The sequence below is a fragment of the Dreissena polymorpha genome, chromosome 11 (assembly GCF_020536995.1).
Source record: "Dreissena polymorpha isolate Duluth1 chromosome 11, UMN_Dpol_1.0, whole genome shotgun sequence".
NCBI lineage: Eukaryota > Metazoa > Mollusca > Bivalvia > Myida > Dreissenidae > Dreissena > Dreissena polymorpha.
In genome coordinates, this window is record NC_068365.1 from 12,012,959 (window position 1) to 12,040,584 (window position 27,626).

Genomic DNA, 27,626 nt, shown 5'->3' on the forward strand with positions numbered 1-27,626 from the left:
TATGATGTGTTGTTTCTCTTTTTTATCTCAAGTACTCTTTTTAAGCATCATGCATATTATATATGGGCCGTGCTCTGTGAAAAGGGGGTTTAATGGATGTGGGTAAAGTGTGGTCCCAGATTAGCCTGTGAAGTCTGCACAGGCTAATCATGGATGACACTTTCTGCCTAAACTGCATTTTTGCTCAGAAAGAAGCTTTCTTTAAACGAAACATAGCATAAAAGCGGAAAGTGTCGTCCCTGATTAGCCTGTGCACACTGCATATGCTAATCTGGGACAACACTTTACACACAAGCATAAAACCCCCTTTTCACAGAGCACGGCCCATATATATCAATAAAACACAGTTTTTACTATGAATATGTCACTAATTAGGAGAACTTTAATCAAACAAGAGTAAGACAAATAGATATCAAATATACAGGTCTGATAAAGATTGTTAAAAATACAAAATTACGCCCTTGTAAATTTTTTTTTACAAAAGGCAGGCACAAATTTACTAGGGATAGGTGCCCACTCACACCCCACAGTTTAACCTCAATGCTTATATGCTTTAATTGCGAAATTTACATGAGACCAACCAAGTTTGCTCATATATGTGTGCCAAGGCTGATGATATCTTCCACGCACAACTTGTATGTAAGATGTTGCTGAAGGTATGTCCCAAATGTTTGTAGGTATTGACATTCCCAAAACTGATCTCATTCTTACATGCCCTGCTATGCAGAACTCACTTGAAAGTCCATTTCAATACTGCTTTTTGTTCCTGGAAAATGAATGATCAATGAGTTATAGATACCAGCTAGGAAGATTTAGGCCCTCAAAAGGTACGGGGTGCTGCTGGAAAGGGACGGGGTAAAATACAGAACAGTCTTAGTTATATAAGTTAATAAATGTACTGAATGTCATAGTCTCACACTTTCAAATTATATTTACAATGTATATTCATTTTCAATTGAATATTTGCACAAACACATTAATTTGAACAGTCATTCACATTTGTTTGTGTTTGGCGAGCCTTCGGAGGGAGAAGCGGGAACCAATCATAGGCGCTCGATGTCAATGACAATGTTTTTTTTAAATTTATTTATTTATTTATTTTTTAGTTACCCGTTGTTTATTATAATGCATACACATACTAAATTAATAAAAATCTTCCGACAAAACGGCTTCTTAAAAAAAAAGATAGTTCGACTATGTACATAGCGCCTATGGAACCAATAAGGAAGGAGCAGGGCGCAGCACCTACATAATCTAATTTACCGGTAGATCTTTTCCTATTATCTATATCAACACCATATTGCCATATGCCCGTATTAATGACGTATTTGAAACTAAGAATATATATTTCAAAATAAAATTCCGCTAGAACTTCGAGCTTCCAAGTTTTACACATAACCATAAATAAATCAAAATTCTCTTTTAATTACAGACTCCATGGACTAATACTAGAAACTGTTGACAATGCAAAATACTTAGGTGTGGACATCTCAAAAGACCTTTCCTGGAACACCCATATAAATAGAATTACAAATAACGCTAATAAATCTCTTGGTTTTCTACGCAGGAACATACAGACAAGAAATTCCAACATTCGCCAGCTGGCATACAAGACAATAGTTAGACCACAGGTTGAATATGCTTCTTCCGTATGGAGTCCTCACACATTACAAAATATACAAAAAAATTGAAAAAGTACAGCGTCGAGCAGTCCGCTGGGTCAAGCATAATTACTCTCCATATGACAGTGTCACCTCCATGCAACAGGAACTTGGTTGGCAGACCCTACAAGACAGACGAAATGACACTAAATTAATAATCTTTTTCAAAATTGTTCAAGGTTTAATAGCCGTGCCGCTGCCATCATATATCGAGCGACCCGCCAGATTCACTCGTCACGTGCACCCCCTCTCTTTCAGACAGATCCATACCACTGCAAATTATTATAAGTTTTCATTTTTCCCAAGTGCTATTGTGATGTGGAACAACCTCCCTGCAACTACATTATTACATCCTGATCTTGAAGGGTTTAAGCGGTCCCTGCTTTCCCCTTCTGCCCCTTGAACTCCGAGAGACATGTTTTTATCAGTTTTAACTTAAAATCACTTCACCATGCATGATTAATGGAACATACTTTTATCTTTCTCACTTATTCACTTTTAACACTTTTATCTTGCACTGACTGCGCACCTGTCAATAATACCCGCAAGGGGAGTTAGACAGTATATATAGATAGATAGAACACCAGTTGTCCAGAGACTGCTACAACATCGAATGAATGCATACGATGCAAACACAAAAACATTCAGAGCACAAAAATGCATGCGATACTTTTGATAGACTCAACTGAATCTAGACCGCCTACCTCTTTCTTCTCTCCACAACATAATATTCTGAAACCATATTTCTTTCAGTTACAATTGTTAAAGCTAACATTCTCAAACTTCTATGGTAGTTTGTATGACTGTAAAATGTATTTTTTCAGAAATAAAATGTTATGAAAAAAAATAGAAATAGAGGTCGTGTAAGCCGGCCATTGACGATACAGCAGCCCTGTGATATTAATGTCAATCCGACGGTCGCCGCCCATTATAGTACACTTTCGCAACTAAAATTCACTAAACGAACAATATGATTGTGTCAGTCGACCGGCCGCCCGACAACATGCAGACTTCTCTGTGCGGGCATCTCCAACATTTGAAGGAGTTTCCACGGCGTCTCTCTTCTCATTATGGCTGTGAGCAATCCTTCCGCGGTCGCCATACCTTTTAAATCGGAAAAGCTTTTTGAAACGAGATGGTACAGCCATCGCCGTTCCAATAAAAAAAGGCGTCCGGCAGTCAGACTATATCCCGTCGACGATATTTGAACGTGGAAACCAACACTGGATTCATGGGAAGTAAGTTTGTTCCTTTTTCCGTATTCTTGTAAACTTTGTAAAATTCGATAAACTTCACCGCCAAACGTCAAATGAGCTAAAATTTTAGCAGTGTCCGCCCGATTAAAACTGCTGCCTAGCCGACGCAGTCTATCGCCGTCGGGTGAAAATATCGTGTGGTTATACTAGTTACACAAACATTTCAGGGCTGGTACTAATACTAAGTAGAGCTCCTTAATGAAAAAATAGTGAGTAGTAACGTGAAATATCTATCTCAAATTGACTGTTACATTTACAATGTACATTTGAAATTGAATCATTTTATGGTCTACGAATTACGACGGGAAAGAAAAATGCATGTATACTATATTCACTTATCAAAATAAGATATTTGAATGTTAAAGTCCATAATAAAACACACACCACAAATAATCGACAAATTACGGAGATACTTGTAGTGGCTTGGCGCACTTGAAGAACAAGTACTGAGTGAAGGATTTTCATGACTATTTGAATTTTACCAAGGACACAACAAATCGATCAGGTTTTTTTTTCGACGGACTTGACCCCAAAAGTGGAGCGAGCGAGCAAATACAAGTAACATATGATTTTCCATGTTCGTAATTATCAGAAGCAATAGTAAAATGAACACAACTTACATTACAAAAGCTTTATAATTTGCTTATAATAACCTCTCAGTGCACTAATCTGGTTTTAAGTAATCGTGAAAGGGTTTAATATGGGAGGGGTGCAGAGAACTTCTTCCTAAGAGTTCTCGACTTTCGTATTAATCACTTATAACATTATTATTCATTGTTGTTTAAAGGTGGGTCTTTGTGAAAGTAATAAATTGTTGGTAACTCTAATTTAGTAGAAGATTCATAGCTTTAGATACAAGATACCCGGTATGTTTTTATTTAACGGAGGTATTATATAACAAATGAATAGGTAGCTGTCGCTGTCACCATCTAAGTAGCTTCTCCTGTCGATAAGGTAGCTTCCGTTGGCAAAATTATCGTACATTTACATAGCTTCTGCAGTTGATTAGGTAGCTGTCGTTGTCACCATCATCGTAGCTTCTGCTGATGATTCTATAGCTGTCGTTGTCACCATTATCTTAGCTACTGCAGATGATTTGGTAGCTGTCGTTGTCACCATCATCTTAGCTACTGCAGATGATTTGGTAGCTTTCGTTGTCACCATCATCTTAGCTACTGCAGATGATTTGGTAGCTTTCGTTGTCACCATCATCTTAGTTACTGCCGATGATTTGGTAGCTGTCGTTGTCACCATCATCGTAGATTCTGCTGATGTTTTGATAGCTGTCGTTGTCACCATCATCTTAGCTACTGCTGTTGCTTAGGTAGCTATCATTGTCATCATCATTGTAGCTAATGAAGATGATAAGTTAGCTGTCGTTGTCACCATCTACACAGCTTCTGCAGATGATTTGTCAGCTGTCGTTGTCACCATTATTGTAGCTACTTCTGGTAATTTGGTAGCTGTCGTTGTCACCATTATCGTAGCTACTGCAGATAATTTGGTAGCTGTCGTTGTCACAATCATCGTAGCTACTGAAGATGATTACCAGTAGGTAGCTGTCGTTGTCACCATCATCGTAGCTACTGCAGATAATTTGGAAGCTGTCCTTGTCACAATTATCGTAGCTACTGCAGATAATTTGGTAGCTGTCGTTGTCACAATCATCGTAGCTACTGCATGCGATTAGGTAGCTGTCGTTGTCAACATCATCGTAGCTGCTGCAGCTAATTATACCCCCATTACCATTGGTGATGGGGGCTATATAGGAGTCACTTTGTCGGTCGGTCGGTCTGTCTGTCCCGAAAATTTCATCCGATCTTCACCAAACTTGGTCAGAAGTTGTATGTAGATGATGTCTAGGTCAAGTTTGAGTATGGGTCATGCCGGGTAAAAAACTAGGTCACGAGGTCACTTAGTGCGTATTAAACCGAAATTTTGTCCGAACCATAACTACATGTGTATGTCATTTATCGTTAGATTTTAAAATGACTTGGTACATTTGTTCACCATCATGGGAGTGTGTGTCATGCGAAAGAAGTGCGTCGATATCTTCAATGTCAAGGTCACACTTTAAGTTGCCCATAAATGAGCTTGTCCGGGCCATAACTTTGTCATTTATCGTGAGACATTAAAATCATATTGCACATTTGTTAACCATCATTGGATGGTGTTTCATGCGAAAGAATTTATTCGATATTTCCAAGGTCAATGTCACACTCTGAATGACAAGGTCAAAAATGGCCATAAATGAGCTTGTTCGGGCCATAACTATGTCGTTCATTTTAAGATTTAAAAATCATTGGGCACATGTGTTCACCATCATTGGACGGTGTGTCATGCGAAAGAATTACGTTGATATCTCCAAGGTTAATGTCACACTTTGAGTTCAAAGGTAAAAAATGGCCATAAATGATCTTGTCCCGGCCATAACTATGTTATGCATTGTGAGATTTTAAAATTACTCGGTACATCTGTTCACAATTGGACGGTGTGTCATGCGAAAGAATTACGTCGATATTTCCAAGGTCAAGGTCACACTTGGAATTCAAAAGTCAAAAATGCCCATAAATGATCTTGTCCGGGCCATAACTATGTCATTCATTGTCAGATTTTAAAATGACTCTGTTCAATTTTGTTCACAGTCATTGGACGGCGTGTCATGCAAAAGAATTCAAGAGTTCAAAGGTCAAAATGGCCATAAATGATAATGACATAATAATAAATTAGCTTCTCTTGTTTTGTGAAGACAGCATGCAAAATATTCCGTGTCAATGCAGCATGTGGCAGGTCCGTACCCAGGAAATTTTGACTGGGGGGGCCAAAACGGGAAGGGTGCGGGAGGATTTACCCCTCCCGAATAGATTTTTTTTATTAGGCATTGTTTAAGGTGAATTTTTGTGCATATAGAAACATTATGTTGTTTTATAAATTTATGGATATATAGCAAGTAAATCAGCATCTTTCTGAGTCTAAAGCTTTAACCATTACTGGCCGTCCATAAAGTATGTCACTCTCCAGGTGGGGGGAGGGTGGGTAAGAAAGTGTGACAGTTTGTGACATGGGGGATGCCACACATTTATTTAAAAAAAATGTCTAATTTATTTATAATTTCTTTAGTAGCATTTAAAAATAATTTTCAAAACTTTGTGAAACATTTGAATTAGTTTTATGTCAAAATAAGACGAATTGCGTATCTCCTGATTCTGTTGTTCGAATGTTTAATAAGCAACTTGGCTGGGCCGGCTTATTCAATAGACACAACCTCCACACATATTTCAATGACGAAATAATTTATTGGACTGGTTCATTTTTAGTAAGTAAAGGTTTGAAAGAAAATCTCAATTATAATTTCGTTTTTATTAGAGGTTACCACGTGGATAAATATTCATACTGCCCATCGTAACAAACCTACAGTTATAAAAGTCTGTAATGTGAAAGTTCTTTTACTGGTAAGTGACATTTTAATACGGTTGAAAAGTTAATTGTGTTTTAGATTAAATTTGAATAAAGTATAAATAAAAGAAATGTTCGAAAGTGTGAGTTTGTGACGTACTTTAGGGGGGTCCAAGATTTTGTAACAGATTGTGACATGCGGTGGGGGGGAGATAAAAAGGTCAAAAAGGCATGACATGCTTTATTGACGGCCCCTTGGTGTGAAATTCACACGCATGTTTAAAGCTTTAGATTGCAGAAATGTATAACACTTTATGAAGAAGTAAAAGCAACCTTTGAAACTAAAAAAAACTTTATTATGAAATGTAACATAAATTATAACTGTAGAGGAGGTTTGATTTCAAAGACAAAATACTACTATGGTTATATGTCAGTAACTGACATATAACCTACTAGTATTTTCTCTTTGAAATCAAACCTCCTCTATATAAAGTTTCAAAGTAAATTCATTATAAAATGTTTATCATCTAAACACAGTTATCACAGAAATGTTTAATAAGCTATGACTCTAGAGGAGGTTTGAATTTAAAAGAGAAAACACTATTATCGTTCAGACCTACGACCTTCTGTATCAGTTCCATCCATTCGCTGTTTCTCTTTCTTTGTCCAATCAAAAGACGTGTTACACCCACCATCAAAAGATGAAGCATTGAGCACAATGGGTAATTGACAGATCGGGGATGTGTGTACAAGGTGATAAGAAAACATAGCCTAGGGGCTTATCTCCACTGGCGAGTAAATTAGCGCTTATCCCATTGTGTATCAGGGGCAATAAAACACATCTGCGCATTAGTATTGCAGGGAAGTGTACTGTGGGCCCTTTCATGTGAGAAAATTTGCAGTAGGCCCGTTATTAAAAAATCATTACTCGACAGCCAGCTGGGGGGCCCGGGCCCCTGGGCCCAGTGCCTGGGTACGGGCCTGTGTGGGGGTATACCTCAGGTCTGTGACAAAGCTCTAGTTTGTAGGCTGTAGTTGTCACCAAACACAACGTTATTACAACGTTGTGATTTGGTTGTATTTTGGTCAGGTCGTGAAATAACCTTATACGGACGTTACGGCAACGTTAAATAACCATAATAATAATATTACCATAACTATGTAAAACTTAATTTAATTTGATGTAAATTAATAAAACGAGAAAAAGAAAACAATTTGATAAAAAATAAAAACAAAACCCATGTTTTTTTGTTTTTCTACCTTCTCTGCAATAACGTAAAAATAACGTTGTTTAAACGTTATGTAATAACGTTATTTTAGGACGTTTATCCAACGTTATAACATAACTTTCTACCAACGTTGTTTTTGGTCATACCATCTAATGGTCATTACCGCAACTTAGATATTTTATTAAATTTATTATTACAATATTGAAGGACATGGTCCATATGGTCCGCTAATCTGGGTCGTATAGTCCGCTAATCTGGGCCGTATAGTTCGCTTATCTGGCTCGTATAGTCCGCTAATCTGTTAAACCAAAAAATACACAATCAATTTCGTAGAATATTAAAGTTATAACAAAATGAATAGACAAAGCTAGCTCTTCGGTGAGAAAAATAATGCGGCGCGGGGAAAGAAAGACACTGCGGGCACAAGTGTCAATTTCACTTCAAGATTAATGGTGCGAAATTGCGAAGAACATCTGAAAAATTTGTGTTGGCCTTACAGTAGTTTTTCGTAAATAGTTTATTGAAGTTTTAGCAAAACCACATAGGCTATTTGTAGCCGATAGTGTTGATTTGTAACCTTGCCCAGATAATGTCCCTTGGATGCTCTCCACTAAAGAGAATTAGTGTAGACTTCCGCCGGTTAACAAGCAAGCAAAATGCCGAAAGACGTTGGAGCTTATTTAGCGGAACAACAGAAGAAAAGTTCTGGTGAAATTGCAGCAGAATGGGGAAAATTCGAAGAACTTTACAATAAAAAGTAAAGTTTAATACATAAGTGTTTAATGACATGTTGTTTGAAATTTGAATGTGACTCAGCATTTTAGTTCAGCTTTTCAGCATCGTTCACTTTTACTATCTATCTATGTATACTGCCAAGCGCCCTTTCGAGCATTATAATCAGATATGGACATAATCGAGTCCGTTGCCTGGGAAGAACCAGAACTTGGTGCCTATGGAGGAGATTACGAGAACGCTCCCCGAGTAGGACGCAAACCCCACAAACTCCCGATCGCTAGACGGACACCTCAGGCTCATCCACTACACCATTGTTACCTATAAGTTATAGTCCAAAAAAACGGACTCCCAGAGCTTAAGATAGTTTTTGCCATGACTATTCTGGGAGTCCATATGCACCTCACCAAAAACACAACTGCTGTTACCTGGAGCTGACCAGTGCGCATCACTAAATAGACTTCATTCGTGACCAATTATTTCATGCTTCAATTTATATGAGTTTTTGCTTTAAGCATGTAAACCATAATTTTTTTGCAGTATGTTCCTTAGCCCATGCAGTGGTGATACTATTTTGCACATTAGAACAATAGACAGCTCATGGCAATACCAGCAACCCTTTTGGTTAAAAAACTGAGAATTTTATTATTGCAACATCCTTCACTTACAGTTCTTTTTAAATAATCAGAGCTTTTATGAGTATGGTAGTTTCTTGTTGAGTCGTTGGTTCTTTGTGAATCGTGGTTTGAAGTGATCGCATGAAATCATGTGACAGAACTTTCCCACGTGATGCAGTGATTATGGTAAAAAGTTTTGACACAATCACCATTGTTTTGCTGATAACATATGCAACAAAAACCGGTCAATATTGTAATTCATAAGAACTCATTACGTTCTTATGAAATATTTCACACAAATAGTATCACACAATTGTTTATCTATGAGTATTTTCCATACTATATTGTCTGTTGACATTTTTTCACTAGAAATTAACCTCCCTTGCAATGTAAGTTTTAAGGCTATTTATAGGCCTAGTCTCACTATGATGCCGGTGGAGCCTCGGTGCGTGATAAGGATTTTCGGGGATTAACAGAGGCTCTACCCAGGGTTGTCATTATTCACCGATTGCCGATCGAATTCATCGGTTAAAGTCGCCAGAAAATCGGTTGTTTTTCCCGAATCTTTAAAATTGCGATCGGAAGTTTTGATCATGCAAACCAAGAATAATTGCAGAGGAATAACCGTACTATAGTAGAGCGACGCCCAGTCATTCAGTCAGTCCATTAACTCCGCCTAAGAGCTACTGTTTTCAATAAATTTCTCAGCGAGTGGCCAATATTGATTTTTCAAGCTGTTAATAGGTAAATAACGTGTTTTGAGATTGCCAAACTATGCATACATATAGTCTACATGCATGAATGACCTGACAAGTTATATCACGATCCGGGATGAAAAGTACTCGGTAAAATTTAAAGAAAGGCGCGTTTTTATTCTCAGAAATTCACTTTCACTTTCGCAAACTTTTCTGAAAGAAGGTACCGTTCATGTAACAGTTTAGATTGAGTAGTTGACTTGTAGTAATTACTAAATATAAATGGTTCTCAATGCTCTCAAATCGCGTCACGTGATTCACGCATGTTCAATGGGAATTCCCCAATCCCACAATTCAATTTGTATATGCACTTGCGTTAAATGGCGGACGACATTCATCGTCCAAATTGGGCGTAATTAGGTTTTGAAAAAAAGAAATCGTAATAATACTGGATTATCAGGTAATGGATAGAATTGGAACATGCAAAGATCTATCAATATAATATGTTTTAACATTGTACAGTATACTAAAAATGTGAAAATCTTAACATTTTCTATTCTTTTTAGACCTCATTTTAACTTTTTATGCTCTAAGAATAGCAGTATTTTGTCCCTAAAATGTCTAGAATTAGTTTTTTTTCGGTCCAGGGGCTTCGCCCACCTGACCTCCCTACCAGGGCCTTGCCCTGGACCTACAAGGGGGCCTAGGCGGCCCCCTTAACCCCCTGCCGAATCGGTTACTTTTCTAAAATAATCCTTTGTTTACAATCATAATGACAACCCTGTCTACTGGGATGAAACTGGGCTCCACCAGGGAAGTACGGGATGAACCTGAGACAACCAGGGCTCCACTGGGAAAGTATTAAAATGTTTAAAACCTCCGGGAGTCACCTGGAAGGATCGGCAACGACCGACGTGGCACCGGGAACAACCGGGATGGCACCGTAGCTCCACCAGGGCCCTTAAAGACCCCAGCAGAGCTACGGCAATGCCCCAGTTGTCGCCTGTGGTGCCCAAGTGGAGCCCCGGTGAATGCCAACAGAGTTCCGTTTTAGCTACAGAACATCGGTAAATCGGCGCTCTGCCGGGACGCCACCGGCATTCACTGGGGCTCCGCCAGAGCATTACCAGCGACAACTGGGGTTGAACCGGGGCGTTGCCGTAGCTCTGCCGTTGTATGATGCCAGTATTGCCATGGTGAGTGCTGGCAGAGTTACGGTATACCGGGGCTCTGTTGGGACGCTGCCAGATTTAACTGGGGCTCTATCTTGGCATTACCGGCGACAACAGGGGCTCTGCTGGGCTTCACCGGGATAAACTGTAGCTAGGCCAGGGTTGACCGGGACTATGCCTGGTTGTTTACCGGCTTTAACCAGGGTGGCACCGGGAAACAGTGTGACCACGTTAACAAATTTATAGGAACCATCCCCGTTCTTGTCGGTAGACCGGCGTTAGCAAACCGGGATGAACCGGGGCTGGACCAGCAATAGTGAGACTTGGGCTTATGGTATTTATGCAAATCTTGGAATTGGAATAGTCAATCAGAATTCATGACTCAACAACAAAATTTGTGCCATTGAAATCTTGGACAAGTTCGAAATTGGTTCCTGTTGGTTGAAAAACATGGCCCCCAGGGGGCGGGGCATTTTTACTTATATCTATAGTAAAAACTTGTTTACACTTAAAGTCACATTTATTTTCAATCTTAATGAAACTTGGTCAGAACATTTGCTATAATGATATCTTGGAGGAGTTCGAAAATGGTTCCGGTCTGTTGAAAAACATGGCTGCCACGGGGCCATTTTTAGTTCATTCTTCTTGAAACTTGGTTAGAACATTTTTCTTGTGATATCTTGTGCTGTTCTTTTGTATCAGTTCCTTTGTATCTAAGATGAGCGACTTTGGGCCTTTCGCCCCTCTTGTTTATCATTGGGAATGGGGCTGTTTACCCGTCCCAAATAAGAATGGAAAAATGAAACTGTAACATAACATGCATAAAAAGAGATTACATTTTAGAAAATGGTCCATAAGTTAGTTTTGAATGGTATGATGGGATTTTTAAATAAATTAGCATAAATTATCAACATATAAAGATAATGTGTTGCATGCAAAACCATATTGCTCACTTGAAGGTCAAAGTGGCAGTAGACACTTGAAGTTTTGGCATGTTCCCTAAAACTTTTGTAATGCATTAATATGGGATTTCAAAATACATTGTCACACAAAAAATCGTAATATCAGAATGAGATGTTGCTTTATTCAATCATGTTGGTCGCTTCAATGTTCAGGTCACAGTGGACATGAAAAGTTCGTGTTTTGTCCTTATACATTGTAATCTGGTTTCAGATTATGGCATCAGCTAACTCTGCGAGTGCAGGCCTTTGTGAAGAATCCTATATTCAGCAAAGGAGAAGGATTGATTAGGGTATGTGCTAAAAATTGGAAATATAAATAATATTGAACTTACATTTATCAAACATGTGAATTCAGGCTATAGTTATATATCTTAGACTTTTAAAACAAACTGATTTGTTAAAGTCCATTTATTTTTTAATGTCTTACCTTGAATATAACATATGTTGCATTCTATGCCCTCCTTAGCATGAGTTGTTAAACTATATTTGACTGCATTTTTTGCATCAATATCTTCAGATTTTATTATTTAAATTTCTTTACCCAACTATTTAATGTTTTAAAATAAAATTTAAGTAAAAGAAATGCTTTGTAACCAGTCTGTTTTAGTTATTTAAAGTTGAAATATCAAAAACCTAACTATAATATAGTGACCAAAAAGAAGAAACTGGTGTTGAAATTAACTGCACTCCCATTTTAAATTAGTCACACAGTTTTATAGATGGCGACCATTAACCTCCATTTTGTTGCACATGTCACTTAACATGGTTCACATAGAAATCAATTTGCTGGGTTCTAATTTTAAGAGTGAAGTGCATTATTAAATTCGTTTGCCTCCATGTAGGTACTAGACATATGGCGCTGAAATTAGACACATTTTCATCAGAATTGCATGTCATTAATTGTATTGATATTGCTACATATATATAAACTGATTCATAAAATAAATTCTTAAAAGTTTGAAACTGATTTAAAAAATAATAATGCATTATAAGTGCTTGGTAAGGTGCACTCTCATAGCAGGAATGTGTATCCATGTTAACTAGGCTTTCCACTAACTATTTTTGCACGAGTTTCTCTCAGTTCATTTTAAGCTAACTATATTTTGTATATCCTTGTAGATGTACGAAAATTTCATATCCGACTTCGAACACAGGTAAGTAAAATAAAACATTGTTTCGTAACATAATGTGTGTTTTTAATTTCATGTTTAAATTATGATGCTGAAATGTTAAACATATAGTTAAAACAATTCAATGAAGAAGTTAATACATGTATTGATTAATCATAATGTTATTTTCCTTTGATTTCTTATATAATTAGTTTCAAATATTTAATTGTCAGGCTATTGTACTTTGTTGAATTCAATTTTAATCTGTTTGATAAATTTATTTTAAAATGCTATAAATTTATGAATACTTTATCACATTGAATGATTGAAAGTTGCTAGTAATAATTATTTATTAACATAGATGGAAAATCAAGGATTATTAATGCAAACATTTTCTTTATTTTCAGAATCAATCATCTTGCCTTAGCAGAAATTATAGTGTTTGTTGTTCGCCAAATACAAGGTAGCTTCTTAGGGCAATAAAGGCTTCAAATTCTTGCCTTCTGTTTTAAAAATGGTTTATAGGCTGACAAAATTGGTTTTAATATTTGAATTTTAGACCTAGCATGGGATTGCATTTGACAAGGTCAAAGTTCAAGGTTACTGATAATGGATACAAAAAATTAAACTCGATATCGTCAGGATGATGGATGTATTTGGTTGAAAGTTGTGTGTAGGTAGTGTACATGCAGGCCCACAGGAGGGAAGCCCATAGTATTATTTTTATTTTTTTATTTGTATGCTCCCCCAAAGTTTTTTGGGGGGAGCATATAGTCGCCGCTTCGTCTGTCCGTGCATGTGTCTGTCCGTCCGTGCACAATTTTTGTCCGGGCTATTTCTCAGCAATTAATGACCGGAATTCAATTAAACTTTATGGGAAGCTTCACTACCAAGAGGAGATGTGCATATTATCAGCCGGTTCTGGTCGGATGATTTTTCACAGATTTATGGCCCTTTGAAATTTTCCATTAACTGTACACATATAGTGCAATTCTTGTCCCCCCAACTACTAGACGTTTCCTTTTATCTGAATATATAGTGCAATATTGTGACAAAAAAAAACTTTGGGGAGCATCACCCGTCTCTGATGGTTTCTTGTTTTATATATATGCTTTATTAGAAACAAGGAGTGCAACTTCATTTGCCCAAAAACTACACCATCTTTACTGTAAACCATTAAACTATTATAGCATATATATATATATATATATATATATATATATATATATATATATATATATATATATATATATATATATATATATATATATATATATATAATACTATGGGCTTCCCTCCTGTGTGCAGGCCTACATTTGGATTGAACAATTATTAAAATTGAATTTATAACAAAAACATTGAAAACTTAGTAGTGTGGCATTTCTTGTTCTAAATATGCAAGGAAAATGTTTAATGGATTTGTATTGAAACTAGAGATTTAATAAGTGATTTAAAGTGAAATTTTGTTAAATAACTCTTTTGTTCAAATTATGATTTGTTAAATATACATTGGTTGTAGATTTTTTGGCTACATAAAGACCCTTGCAAGTATTTCTCCAATCTCTGAAAAAGTACTACTATATGATGCTTTTATTTAGTTATATGAGACAAGCTCTGAGAAAATGGAGCTTAATGCGTGTGCATAAAGTGTCATCCCAAATTAGCTTGTACAGTCTGCACAGGCTAATCATGGAAGACACTTTCCAGCCTAATTGGATTTTCAATAAGAAGAGACTTCCTTTGAACTAAAAATACAATAAAAGCTGAAAGTGTCTTCCCTGATTAACTCGTGCACATGTATTTAGCTCTGTTTTCCTGGAACGAGGCTCATCTGTGAAGTAGAGGAACTTTCATGCAATCTCTTACCCATTGCTAGATCCCAAGCAGGCTGTAGATTTCCTGGAGAAGATTAAAGAGAAGGTGAAGGCCACATTTGAGGCCAAGTTGCTCTGTATGATCGGTATTGGGACCATCAAACTGCGATGTAAAGACCTAGATGGAACTAAGGTGGGCTATTTTACATGTTTATAAGAGTTTATGCATACATTCAGATTATACATTTTGGCACTTCAGTTTGCATTTTATGTCCCCAGAAGGGTGGCATATAGCAGTTGGACTGTCTGTCAGTGTGTTTTTATGGCATTCCTGTATTCGGGGGATATTTATAAAACTCTTTCAGATTTTTAGCTGATATTTGGTGTGTGAGTCTACCTACATGACTTACAGATAAAGTGTGAGTTTCGTTCCGGTCCATTGAATATTTGCAAATTTATGGGCATTGGACTTAACAATTTTCTCTAAAATAGCTGCTGTGCAGCATCTAAGCACAGATCTTTTTTTGCAGAAGCACTTCACCTGTATTTTCTGTGTTAAATCAATATATATCCTTAAAGTCAGATGTTTTTTATATTCATGAGAAAATGTCAAAAATGTATCAAATTATGTAAGATTTTCCTATCTATGTCAGATAAGTATCATGATATGAAAATGCAATTAGTGTAATTTCTGTACCTTTACTTGCACAAGAAGGTGGTTTTTCAAAAGTTTGAGATAAGATATAATTGTGTACCTTGAAAATCTCTGAATTAAATACCTCTCTAAAAACATATTAATATTCGCTAAATGGTGCAAAGGTACCTCCATAATTGTTCATCAGTTTTGTATTTAAATGAACTAGGAGATATGAAAATGTTCAATTTCATATGAAACAGATGTTTTGCATATGTATATCAAAACATATTGTGAACTTGACTTTTCACCAAATATTCTGATCTATACTTCACAACAAAGCGGCTTCTTGGCTGTCTGCCAGATGCTCTGATTAGGGTAACCATCTTCATATCACTTTCTACAACAGGTTTTCTTTCTAAACTTCACACATGGGTCATTGTTTGAGGTCACTGAACAAATAACTATTACCTGCAATTGAGAAAAATTATGCCTCTTTTATGCTTTGAAATTGAGGCTATGCTTGCATTCAACTTATCCATATGTTTGTATGTACCACAGATATTGAAATTAAATTTTAAACATTTATTCTGTTTCTTCATGAACATTCATTGACTAAGAACAGCTGTCTAGCAGAATGCCCATCTTTGTACCCAGCAATATAGCCTGGAGCACTTCTGAATTATAGGCCTTGAATCAGGATATGTATGCCTTCAGAAGTAAAAATGTTCAGTCTGTCTGTAAAAAGGTGCATAAATAAATGATTTCACAATGTTTTTGTCTCCATTATATTAAGTGCCACATTTTTTAAAACAAATTTATGCAACCTTCACAAGTAAATGTAACCCAGACCTTTAAATTGGCATATTTGCTACAAGATTGTACTCTTTTTTTGTATTGTAAGGAAGGCTTGTAAAGCACTGCATCACACAATCAAGTTGTAAGATTCTGTCCAACAAAACACCACAGTCACATAATATTCCCTATGTATTGATCACCGTCATTGTATTGTTACATATGAGCCTCCTTCTGGGATAACTGGGATAAATGCATGTGTGTAAAGTTTCATCCCAGATTAGCCTCACAGGCTAATAAGAAACATCACTTCTGGCCTCAATTGGATGTTTGTTTAGAAGAGACCTCCTTATAACTGTGCAGACTGCAAAGGCTTATCTGGGATGACACTTTCCTCACATGCATAAAGTGTAATTTTCCAGAAACAGGCTCCCGGTATGCCCTTGTACTACCCAGGTCAGGGGTTTTTTTCTGCTACAAATTAAAGCCTCTTACAGGTTGCCTCCCAAATGCAAAAAGTAACTTACTTTTCCAAAAATCTGGCCATACCCCCCTCTCAAAACAAAAGACAAAACAATAAAATTTCAAATTAACTCAATTATTGGTTTATTGAGTTTACTACATAGCAAAATAAGTTTGTAGCACTTTATAATATAAACTTTAAAAGGCAGTATTTCATGGTTTATCACGCTATTTTCCCCAATCCAAAAGGCAACGGTTGTCAAATATAAAGCAAAACAATTGACTGCAGGTGGTGGTGGAGGAGAGCCAGGCCCTCCTGGACACTCTGGACGGCATCTCCACGGTACACAGCCGCTTCTACGAGCTCTCCAGTAACTACCACAAGCTCATGGGCAACCATGCCGAGTACTACAAAGAGGCTCTGCGCTTCCTGGGCTGCACCCCCCTAGAGTCTGTACCTTGTGAGTGGCGGTCAATTTTGTCTGAAACTTGTTGGTTGTGATGTCTGTATATAGGCCTTCTGGGAAAAATGTGTGCAAAATGCATTTCCATACAGGCTAATTAGGGGCAACACTTTCGACTTTAATGGGATTTTTAAGGATGTCTCCTCTTAATGCTGACCAATCTAGGTGGAAAGTGTGGTCTCAGATTAGCCTGTGTGGGCTGCTAAGGCTAGTCTGAGACAACACATTAGGCACTAACTACAGATTTCCCACAATGAGGCTCATTTTATGTCTTTCATATTGTAAAAACTTCCTGTAATTGATAGTGTCTTAATTATCTCCATATTTTTGGAATTATTTTCAAGTGGTATTTTGCTTAGTGTGGGTTGTTATAAGGCCCTGCATATTTTTTTCCCTAATGTCACATTGTTTGTGCTTGATCATTTTTGGGTTTACAAAAGAGGAACAGACCTTTATAAAAAAAAAAATAACTTAAACAAAATGATCTTTCCCAACAATTTGCATCTATTGCCACTAAGACCATATGTTTTTGCATGCATGGTTCAACAAGTACTGTGTTGTATTTCAGCCAATGAGCATGCAGAGCGAGCATTCAACCTGGGCCTGGCTGCAGTGCTGGGAGAGGGGGTGTACAACTTTGGAGAGCTGGTGGGTACACAGGGACATGCCTTTTTTACTACAAACCAAATGGATTGTTTTATTGTCATAAATACTGATGATTGTTTTAAAACCTATACACTTAAGCCTTATCACATTGATATGTTAAGTATTAAGTTGATCAATTTAGGGCTTTATGCACACATATTTATTTAGTTTATCACTATAAAAAATATCAAGTCTATCATTCTTTCACGAATATTCAGTGAATTATTATAAATGTCAAGCTTGTCATTCTATCTTAATACTTATTTAGTTTATTTTTCTATCATAAATATTTAGTTTCTCATTATATTCAAAATATTAAGGTTATCATTATATCATAAACATTAAATAATCATTCAAGGCACAAAACATGTGATCGCTCAGGAAGCCTTGCACAATAAATTTTATCTCTATCTGACACCTCATATTCTCTATCTATAGTTTACCATGCTATAACCAATCAGGCTTCAATCTGCCTTAAATGTCTCCTGAAAATTTTGAAATCCTAATTATTAAACGTCTTGACCAGTATGTATTTTAAAGGTCTTGTCTTAGCAAATGTTTGTTGACTAATTGGACTTTGTTCAGTCAAAGATAAAAATGTTAAGCCGTTTAACCCTTACCCACTCAGAAGCAAAATGAAAATGGCTGTATGCAAACAGCATAAAACCAGTAACTCGCAGTCTGTTCAGGTTTTATGCTGTTTGCTGCTTACCAGTATCTAAGGGTTGGAAATAAAGCCTTTAAAACTTGAATTTAGTAAGGAAGGTATTAAATGAAATTAAATTAAACTTTCTAAGGGACTACAAATGCGTCAAGATATTATGTAAGTGGTAAAGAGTTACACTGTAATGCCAGAAAGCTTGTAACTATGTTATTGTTACAGTTGGCCCACCCTATACTGGAGTCCCTGCGAAGTACAGACAGAGACTGGGTGGTACAGTTACTGTATGCATTCAACAGTGGCAATATCAGCAAGTTTGATGAACTCAAGAAATTCTGGGGGCAGCAGGTAAGTGGTTTTAGTAAACTGATTGGCGATTGAATGTTTTATAGTAACAATTTATTATGCCCCCCCTTCGAAGAAGAGGGAGTATATTGCTTTGCACATGTCGGTCAGTCGGTCTGTCGGTCGGTCCGTCCACCAGGTGGTTTCCAGATAATAACTCAAGAATGCTTGGGGCTAGGATCATGAAACTTTATTGGTACATTGATCATGACTCGCAGATGACCCCTATTGATTTTTTGGTCACTAGGTCAAAGGTCAAGGTCACGGTGACCCGAAATAGTAAAATGGTTTCCGGATGATAACTCAAGAACGCTTAGGCCTAGGATCATGAACTTTGATAGGTAGATTGATCATGACTCGCAGTTGACCCCTATTGATTTTCAGGTCACTAGGTCAAAGGTCAAGGTCACAGTGACCCAAAATAGTAAAATGGTTTCCGGATGATAACTCAAGGATGCTTATGCCTAGGATCATGAAACTTCATAGGTACATTTATCGTGACTGGCAGATGACCCCTATTGATTTGCAGGTCACTAGGTCAAAGGTCAAGGTCACGGCGACCCGAAATAGTTAAATGGTTTCTGGATGATAACTCAAGAATGCTTATGCCTAGGATCATGAAACTTGATAGGTAGATTGATCATGATTCGCAGATGACCCCTATTGATTTTCAGGTCACTAGGTCAAAGGTCAAGGTCACGGTGACCCGAAATAGTAAAATGGTTTCCGGATAACTCAAGAACGCTTATGCCTAGGATCAGGAAACTTCATAGGTACATTGAGCATGACTCGCAGATGACCCCTATTGATTTTCAGGTCACTAGGTCAAAGGTCAAGGTCACAGTGACCCGAAATAGTAAAATGGTTTCCAGATGATAACTCAAGAAAGCTTATGGCTAGGATCATGAAACTTCAAAGGTACATTGATCATGACTCGCAGATGACCCCTATCAATTTTCAGGTCACTAGGTCAAGGTCACAGTGACAAAAAACATATTCACACAATGGCTGTCACTACAACTGAGAGCCCATATGGGGGGCATGCATGTTTTACAAACAGCCCTTGTTTATTTTTTACATTGACACACTTCAGCTATGACTGTTTTATGTGCATGCATCTTGATGTTGGCATACTGCGACATCTCATTAAGTTATAATTTTCTTTGATAAATTAGAAATAGATGTGTAAACTTAATACATATGCAAAGAATGAAGGTCAGAATCCATATAATCTTACCTTGTACAGAAAACTTGTTTTTGATTGATTCAGCCTGATCACATCTGACTGTATTTGTCCATATAAAGTGGGTAGCTTTTAATATTAGGATAGTAACATTATATGATATCACTTACGTGAGCAAGAAAGAATTATATAATACAGAAGAGCTAATTGTCCCTTACTGATGAAACCGGAGGGGACTTATGGTTTACGCTCTATTTGTCAGTTAGTCCGTCACACTTTTCTGGATCCTGCAATAACTTTAAAAGTTCTTCTTTTTCATGAAACTTGAACTATGGACAAATGGCAATATTGAGATTATGCACTTCATTTAATTTTGTTTCTACGTAAAGAATTCTGGTTGCTGGCAACAAATAGACTAGAGATATTGCCGAAAAGGGTGGAGTTTCACCGGTAGGGGACATCATGGCATGGCAATAATCTTGTTTGTATCTGTTATTATGTTTATCATGAAAAATGAAGGGTACTACAATTTGTAACACAGCACCTTCCTGGCCCCACTTGCTGTGATACTGGGTAGTTAATTATTTTTTGACCCTGTACAGGTTCAGAAAGATGCTTACACAAAATGCTGATGCTATTATCAGAAAAATTTACTAATCAATTTAATGTTGCCGGTGTGGTGTTTGAATACAAATAAACTTGATTGTGTGCTAGTTTTTGCTTGTTCAGCCATTTCATGGATGAAAAAAAAGATGAATATTGAGGTATTCTAATCAAAATTATTGGTTTTTAATATTAAATACCAAATTCTAAGAAATGTCAGTAACTCATAATTCACATGCTTTCATTGTTTGTAGCCTGATCTTGCTGCATGTGAAATTGTGATGAGACAGAAAATCTCACTACTCTGCTTAATGGAGGTAAATATACAAACAAAGAACACATACAAAAGAACATTTGCCCTTAATTGATCAACCTCTCCCATCAATTGTTAAATAATAAGTATTGATGCATTGAAATTTACTAGTATTACTTATACTGTGCTCTTGAAAATAATCAGATTTTCTTTAAAAGAAACACTTGTAATCTTCTCCCACAAACATCGTTGAAGAAAAATAATTTAAGTTTAGCAAATATCACAAACTCTATCACATTCTCTTTAAAATATAAATATTATGCCATTTTGTAAGAAATTCCTTTATCATTATGAGATATTCAAGTATTATAATTGGTTGCAATTGCAGATTTATTTCAATATGGTTGACATGTGTCTACTATGTAAATATAATTTGGGAAAGGTCTGGGGAGAAATGACAGACCCCTTCACATTGATTTTTAGCTCAGCTGTTTTCGGAGAAAACCCGAGGTATTGTCATAGCCAGCTCGTCAAGTTGTGTCCGTCGTTGTGTCCGCGTCGTGCTAAAACCTTAACATTTTGTCAAGGTTATGAACATTGGCTCTAAAATCAAAGTGCTTCAACCTACAACTTTTAAACTTCATATGTAGCTGCACCTTGATGAGTTCTACATGCCACACCCATTTTTGGGTCACTAGGTCAAAGGTCTAGGTCACTGTGACTTCTAAAAAAAAATAAAAAAAATCTGTCAAGCTTTGTTCTGTCTGATTTGGTCCTTTTTCAATTATACTGGAATTGAAAGTGTATGTGACACTGGACTGTGACTCATCATAACAGTATTGTGAATGTTCTTGGAACTCCTGTATGTTGTTTATACGACAATTTGCATGTTCCTGTAGGACTAATGGAAGATCTGATGAACATGTGCTGTTTTGTTTTAATTCACAGATGACATTTAAACGGCCAGCCACAAACAGGAATTTAACATTTGAAGAAATTTCTTCTGAAACCAGATTACCAGAAAATGAGGTTAGTTTGAAATTGTAAAAATATGTTGTTTTTGTGTGTTAATCTATAAATTATTACATCTCTGTATATGTCAAATATCAACCAAAATATGAGGACTTTACAGGCGAATCTGAGACCACACTTTACGCACATGATCTAAGCCCAGTTTTTCCAGAACACAGCTCATATGAGCACTACTGCTTGCAGGTTGAGATGCTGGTCATGAAGGCATTGAGTCTGGGCCTGGTGAAGGGAACCATAGACGAGGTGGACCATCGTGTGCACCTCACCTGGGTACAGCCCAGAGTCCTCGATGTCAATCAGGTAACATTGTCCGAGGTCATGAACTGTTTAAGTGATTTCAAACTCTTGAATTTACCTGCCTTACACTTTCATGTTGCTCTGTCTTTAATTATAAACTTGGATCTTTATTTCTCACATAATATTCTGTACATGCTTTACCTTGGTGACACTTTAATGTAACTATTGTAACTATTTTTATTTCAAACCTGTTTAAAATAACAGGGACGACACTTTCAACTTTAATGGTATTAGTCATTTCAAGAAAGTCTCTTCTTAAGGAAAAAATGTTTAGTCTGAAAGCGTCATCACTGATTAGCATGTTCAGACTGCACAAGCTCATCTGGGACGACACTTTACTCACACGCATTAGGGTCCATTTTCCTAGTGCAAGGCTGATATTTATCCGTTGTAAAACTTCAGCAAACCTATGAGCTCAGTGTCCAATGGTGTGTATGTGCTTCAGATCTCCACGATGCAGTGTCGTCTCCAGCAGTGGTGTGAGGACGTGAGACAGATGGAGAGACTGCTAGAGGTCAAGGCTCACGACATTCTCACGTAGTCATGGCATCAGTGTCTCTATAGTGATGTTCTTGAGGATGACTGTGAATTTACGTATTTACTGTAGACAAGAGGGATTGCTTGTGGAATTAGAACTGTTTTTGAGAATGCATTATAAAACAATCCTGTGTTTGGCTTTAAATCACTGTTTAAGATGGGAATTATTGACCTTGATACACACAAAGATTGCCCATTTCAATACAGGAATTGTTACAATTAGACTCTACATGGATAATACACTACAAACTCTTAAATATTTTATTTCACAAACAAATAAGTGGTTTATTCCATGCATCTGCTTGAATAAGATTCAAGTTAAACTTATAATAGGTGAATTAATCCATTGTAATTTCAGTTTATGTTTCACATCCAATGGAGTGATTCCAATGGTTAAGAACATGATTTTGATATAGAGGGCCTTACCATGTTCAGGGATACTAAAACAAGCAGTGTCTACAGGTCTGTAAAATGTGTTAAGGCATTTTCATCTATATTGTTCATTTATATATTTACATTTTGATGGAATAGAAGTTTAAAACTTGATTGTGTCTGTTATGTTAGTTTTGGAATACCTTTGTTCAAAACATATTTATTGTGCAGTTTGTATAGAAGACATAATATTGCATATGTTTATGCCCCTAGAATCTACTCATGCTGAGAGCATATAGTGATTGGCCTGTCGGCCCATCTGTACCAGGTTTACCATCTATGAAGCATTTAGTATAACATCAATAATGCTTTCTATCAAGTTTTGATTATTATTAAGTGGATGATATTTGAACACTTAAAGCATCCACAACACCAGGGCCCGTATTCACCAACCGATTCTTAGACTTAAGAATAAAGAATAGACTTAGAACCAAGAAATATGTGTTCAGTGTTTGAATATATACAGGACTCCACTGGTGATTATGTCATTAGCAAAATGATCTATATGAAGAATAATATAGATAGAGATGATGATGATTACTGCAGAGGTTGACTCAAAATTAAAGAAATTCTTGAATATTCTAATTTAAAGAATTTACTTTATTCTTAGACTTTAGTCTAAGAATTGTTTGGTGAATACAGGCCCTGACCTCATTTTCACCTTGACATTGGCCATATACTTGAGGACTTCCGGATAATTTCAGAAGGTCAGGAATGTCCCCAGAAAGCTTTATTGTGTTAACTTATTATGCTGAAGCTCTTGTTATTTCTATAATTGTAATAACCTAACATTTATCTGGTTGAATGCCTTGAAGTAACATAAATACTCAAAATCAACGAATATTTCGCAAAGTATTTTGTAAAATTAAGTTCACCATAAAAAAAAGGTGTTCCTTTTTAGCAATACCCAAAATTTCAACGCTAGATGAGGTATGGTAACATAGATGGAACGAGATACAAAATGCAGGTTTTTTTTTATGTCCCCCACTATAGTAGTGGGGGACATATTGTTTTGCCCTGTCTGTCTGTTGGTCTGTTTGCGCCAACTTTAACATTTTGCAATAACTTTTGCTGTATTGAAGTTAGCAACTTCATATTTGGCATGCATGTGTATCTCATGAAGCTGCACATTTTGAGTGGTGAAAGGTCAAGGTCAGAGGTCAAATAAATGTGGCCAAAATCGCTCATTTTACGAATATTTTTGCAATATTGAAGATAGCAACTTGATATTTGGCATGCATGTGTAATTCATGGACCTGCACATTTTGAGTGGTGAAAGGTCAAGGTCATCCTTCAAGGTCAGAGGTCAAATATATGTGGCCCAAATCGCTTATTTTATAAATACTTTTGCAATATTGAAGATAGCAACTTGATATTTGGCATGCATGTGCATCTCATGGAGCTGCACATTTTGAGTGGTCAAAGGTCAAGGTCATCCTTCAAGGTCAGAGGTCAAATATATGTGGCCCAAATCGCTTATTTTATGAATACTTTTGCAATATTGAAGATAGCAACTTGATATTTGGCATGCATGTGTATCTCACGGAGCTGCACATTTTGAGTGGTGAAAGGTCAAGGTCATCATTCACAAGGTCAAGGTCATCCTTCAAGGTCAAACATCATATAGGGGGACATTGTGTTTCACAAACACATCTTGTTTTCAACAATATATTCCACGTTTATTTCCCGCCACAATGAGAACTACGCCGTGCTTCCGAATCCAACCTTGCGTTTGCTCGTAAATGTTCGTTTATCGTAGCTTGAAATTCACATGGAATATATTTTGACACAAAAAAACTAGCATTCTGTTTCGCATAAAAACCTTGTTACAAGACCACATCTAGTGTTGAAATTTTAATGCCCCCTTTCGAAGAAGAGGGGGAATATTGTTTTGCACATGTTGGTTGGTCTGTCCGTCCACCAAATGGTTTCGGGATGATAACTCAAGAACGCTTAGATCTGGGATCAGGAAAGTTCATAGGTACATTGATCATGACTGGTAGATGACAACTATTAATTTTCAGGTCACTAGGTCAAAGGTCAAGGTCACAGTGACTTGAAACAGTAAAATGGTTTCCGGATGATAGCTCACGAATGCTTAGGACTACTGAGGACAAGGATCAGGAAAGTTCATAGGGACAATGGTCCTGACAGGCAGATGACCCCTTTTGATTTTCAGGTCACTAGGTCAAAGGTCAAGGTCACATCGACCTGAAGCAGTTAAATGGTTTACGGATGATAAATTGAGAAAGCTAAGGCCTGCTGTCAGGAAAGTTCATAGGGACATTGGTCATGACCAGCAGATGACCCCTATTGACTTTCAGGTTGCAAGGTCAAAGTTCAAGGTCACAGTGACTCTAAACAGTAAAATGGTTTCTGGATGATAACTCAAGAAGAACGCTTAAACCTGGGCTCAGGAAAGTTCAAAGGGACATTGGTCATGACAGGCAGATGACCCCTATTGATTTTCAGAACTCAGTTAAAGGTCACAGTGACTCGAAGCAGTGAAATGGATTCCGGATGATAGCCTCAAGAACGCTTAAGCCTGGTATCAGGAAAGTTCATAGGGACATTGGTCATGACTGGCAGATGACCCCTATTGATTTTCAGGTCACTAGGTCGAAGTTCAAGGTCACAGTGACTTGAAACAGTAAAGTTGATTCCAGATGATAAGTCAAGAACGCTGAAGCCTGGTATCAGGAAAGTTCATAGGATCATTGGTCATGACGGGCAGTTGACCCCTATTGATTTTCAGGTCACTAGGTCAAAGTTCAAGGTCACAGTGACTCGAAGCAGTAAAACGGTTTCCAGATGATAACTGAAGAACTCCTAAGCCTGGGATCAGGAAAGTTCAAAGGGACATGGTCATGACCTGCAGATGATCCCTATGAGTAATGCGAGCAATTCTTCTTTGAATTGCCAATCATTCTCTAACGTATTCACACAACGTACAACTGACAGCCCATTTTGGGGGCATGCGTGTTTTACAAACAGCCCTTGTTGCTGTTGTTATAAGGAAAAATGATGTTAAACATGTTCACTTTATTTTTTGAAATATTGTTTGAAATACTGGTATTCGTAGATTTTGAGTTTTTATGGGCATTTAAGCAACCAAATTTTCAACAGAACAAAAGACTGCTGACACAAAAACAACAAGGAAAATGCATGTTTGCAGAGGTCGTCATCAAGTCAGTGAGTTTCCATTAAGAGACACTCATGGTATTATCATACTTAAAAACATCTACGACTCTGATTAAATATGTAAATTCTATGTATATTATAAAAATTGTATGTGAATAGTATAATGTCCAATGTGGATTGTCTATATATACACTTAGTGTTCAATGATTATAGGATTTGCAGAGAGCAGCACTCCCTTAAAATCACAGGTGGTTAGCGTTTGGCTATGATATTAATTAGTGAAAACATCATTTTGAATGATAAATAATCATATTCTAACGAAAAATTAACTTTTCTGAAAAAAAAAATTGTTCACTATAAAAAAATATATATATATATATATATATATATATATATATATATATATATATATATATATATATATATATATATTTGATAGTGAATTGTTTTTTTCAGAAAAGTTAATTTATCGTTATAATATGATTATTTATCATTCAAAATGATGTTTTCACTAATTAATATCATAGCCACACGCTAACCACCTGTGATTTTAAGTGAGTGCTGCTCTCTGCATATATATATATATTTGATAGTGTTTTACTTTTATTTTTATTCAGAAAAGTTAATTTTTCGTTATAATATAATTATTTATCATTCAAAATGATGTTTTCACTAATTAATATCATAGCCACACGCTAACCACCTGTGCTTAAAATTAGTAAACTATCTTCTGTTTCCTGTACATTTCCATGTGCAATGTCCAGAAAATGCATGGTATATATGATTGAGCTGACAACAGACGGAATGATTACATAATTTATTCAATCATGATACAACATTTTGTAAATTAGTAATATTTAGTGTTACTATAATTTTATAAACATATAAATACATGAAGAAAAATAGATGGAATTACAAAAGCATTAATTTAAAATGGCCAATTGCAATATTTTACAGCCGAAAACATTTCGTATTTTATCAAATTAGGATTGTGTGGAAGCTACGAAAATCAGCATAACAGATCAGCATTATTGTGCAGTTATATCTGCTAGATTTAAATGCATGTATAGGTATTCAGAGCGTTCTAAAAATATTTTAATTTAAAACAACAAAAATATCGTTCTACGACGACCGGCGATTTGTTTTCTATACAGAACTGTTGAGAAGTGTAAAAAGTATGGTATATCATAAAAAAACACATGTTTGGAGCCAAATGGGGTGAAATTAGTTCCAGATATTCAAAGAAAATGTTCAGTAAAATGACCCTGCCTAGTCGCGCCTTCTAGCTGAAACTTTTGTAAAAAATGTTTGCTTTATGTCAAGTAGTGATATATAAGTAGTACAGTTGGTATACAATCTATATGAGTTCACAAAAACGTTTTCATTATGTAAATTTGGAATTTAGTTTGATAACATTTATTAGCTTATTATATTAAATAAATGCTTGTGACGTCACTGATTTCCCCTAAATGTTTATGACTTTTGTGTGATGACTTAAA

At 36.5% G+C, this 27,626-nt stretch overlaps 1 protein-coding gene across 1 annotated transcript; it reads left to right on the forward strand.

Annotated features, from left to right (window-relative positions):
* The first annotated feature begins 8,128 nt into the window (after positions 1–8,128).
* LOC127850966 (26S proteasome non-ATPase regulatory subunit 13-like) lies at positions 8,129–23,098 on the forward strand. The gene is made up of 12 exons (XM_052384365.1): positions 8,129–8,299; positions 11,932–12,010; positions 12,840–12,874; positions 13,237–13,292; positions 14,706–14,836; positions 16,824–16,995; positions 17,567–17,646; positions 18,527–18,652; positions 20,690–20,752; positions 21,637–21,717; positions 21,904–22,020; positions 22,463–23,098. Exons 1-12 carry the CDS (start codon positions 8,199–8,201, stop codon positions 22,556–22,558), a joined length of 1,137 nt encoding a protein of 378 aa, XP_052240325.1. The 5' UTR covers positions 8,129–8,198; the 3' UTR covers positions 22,559–23,098.
* The last annotated feature ends 4,528 nt before the right edge of the window (positions 23,099–27,626 follow it).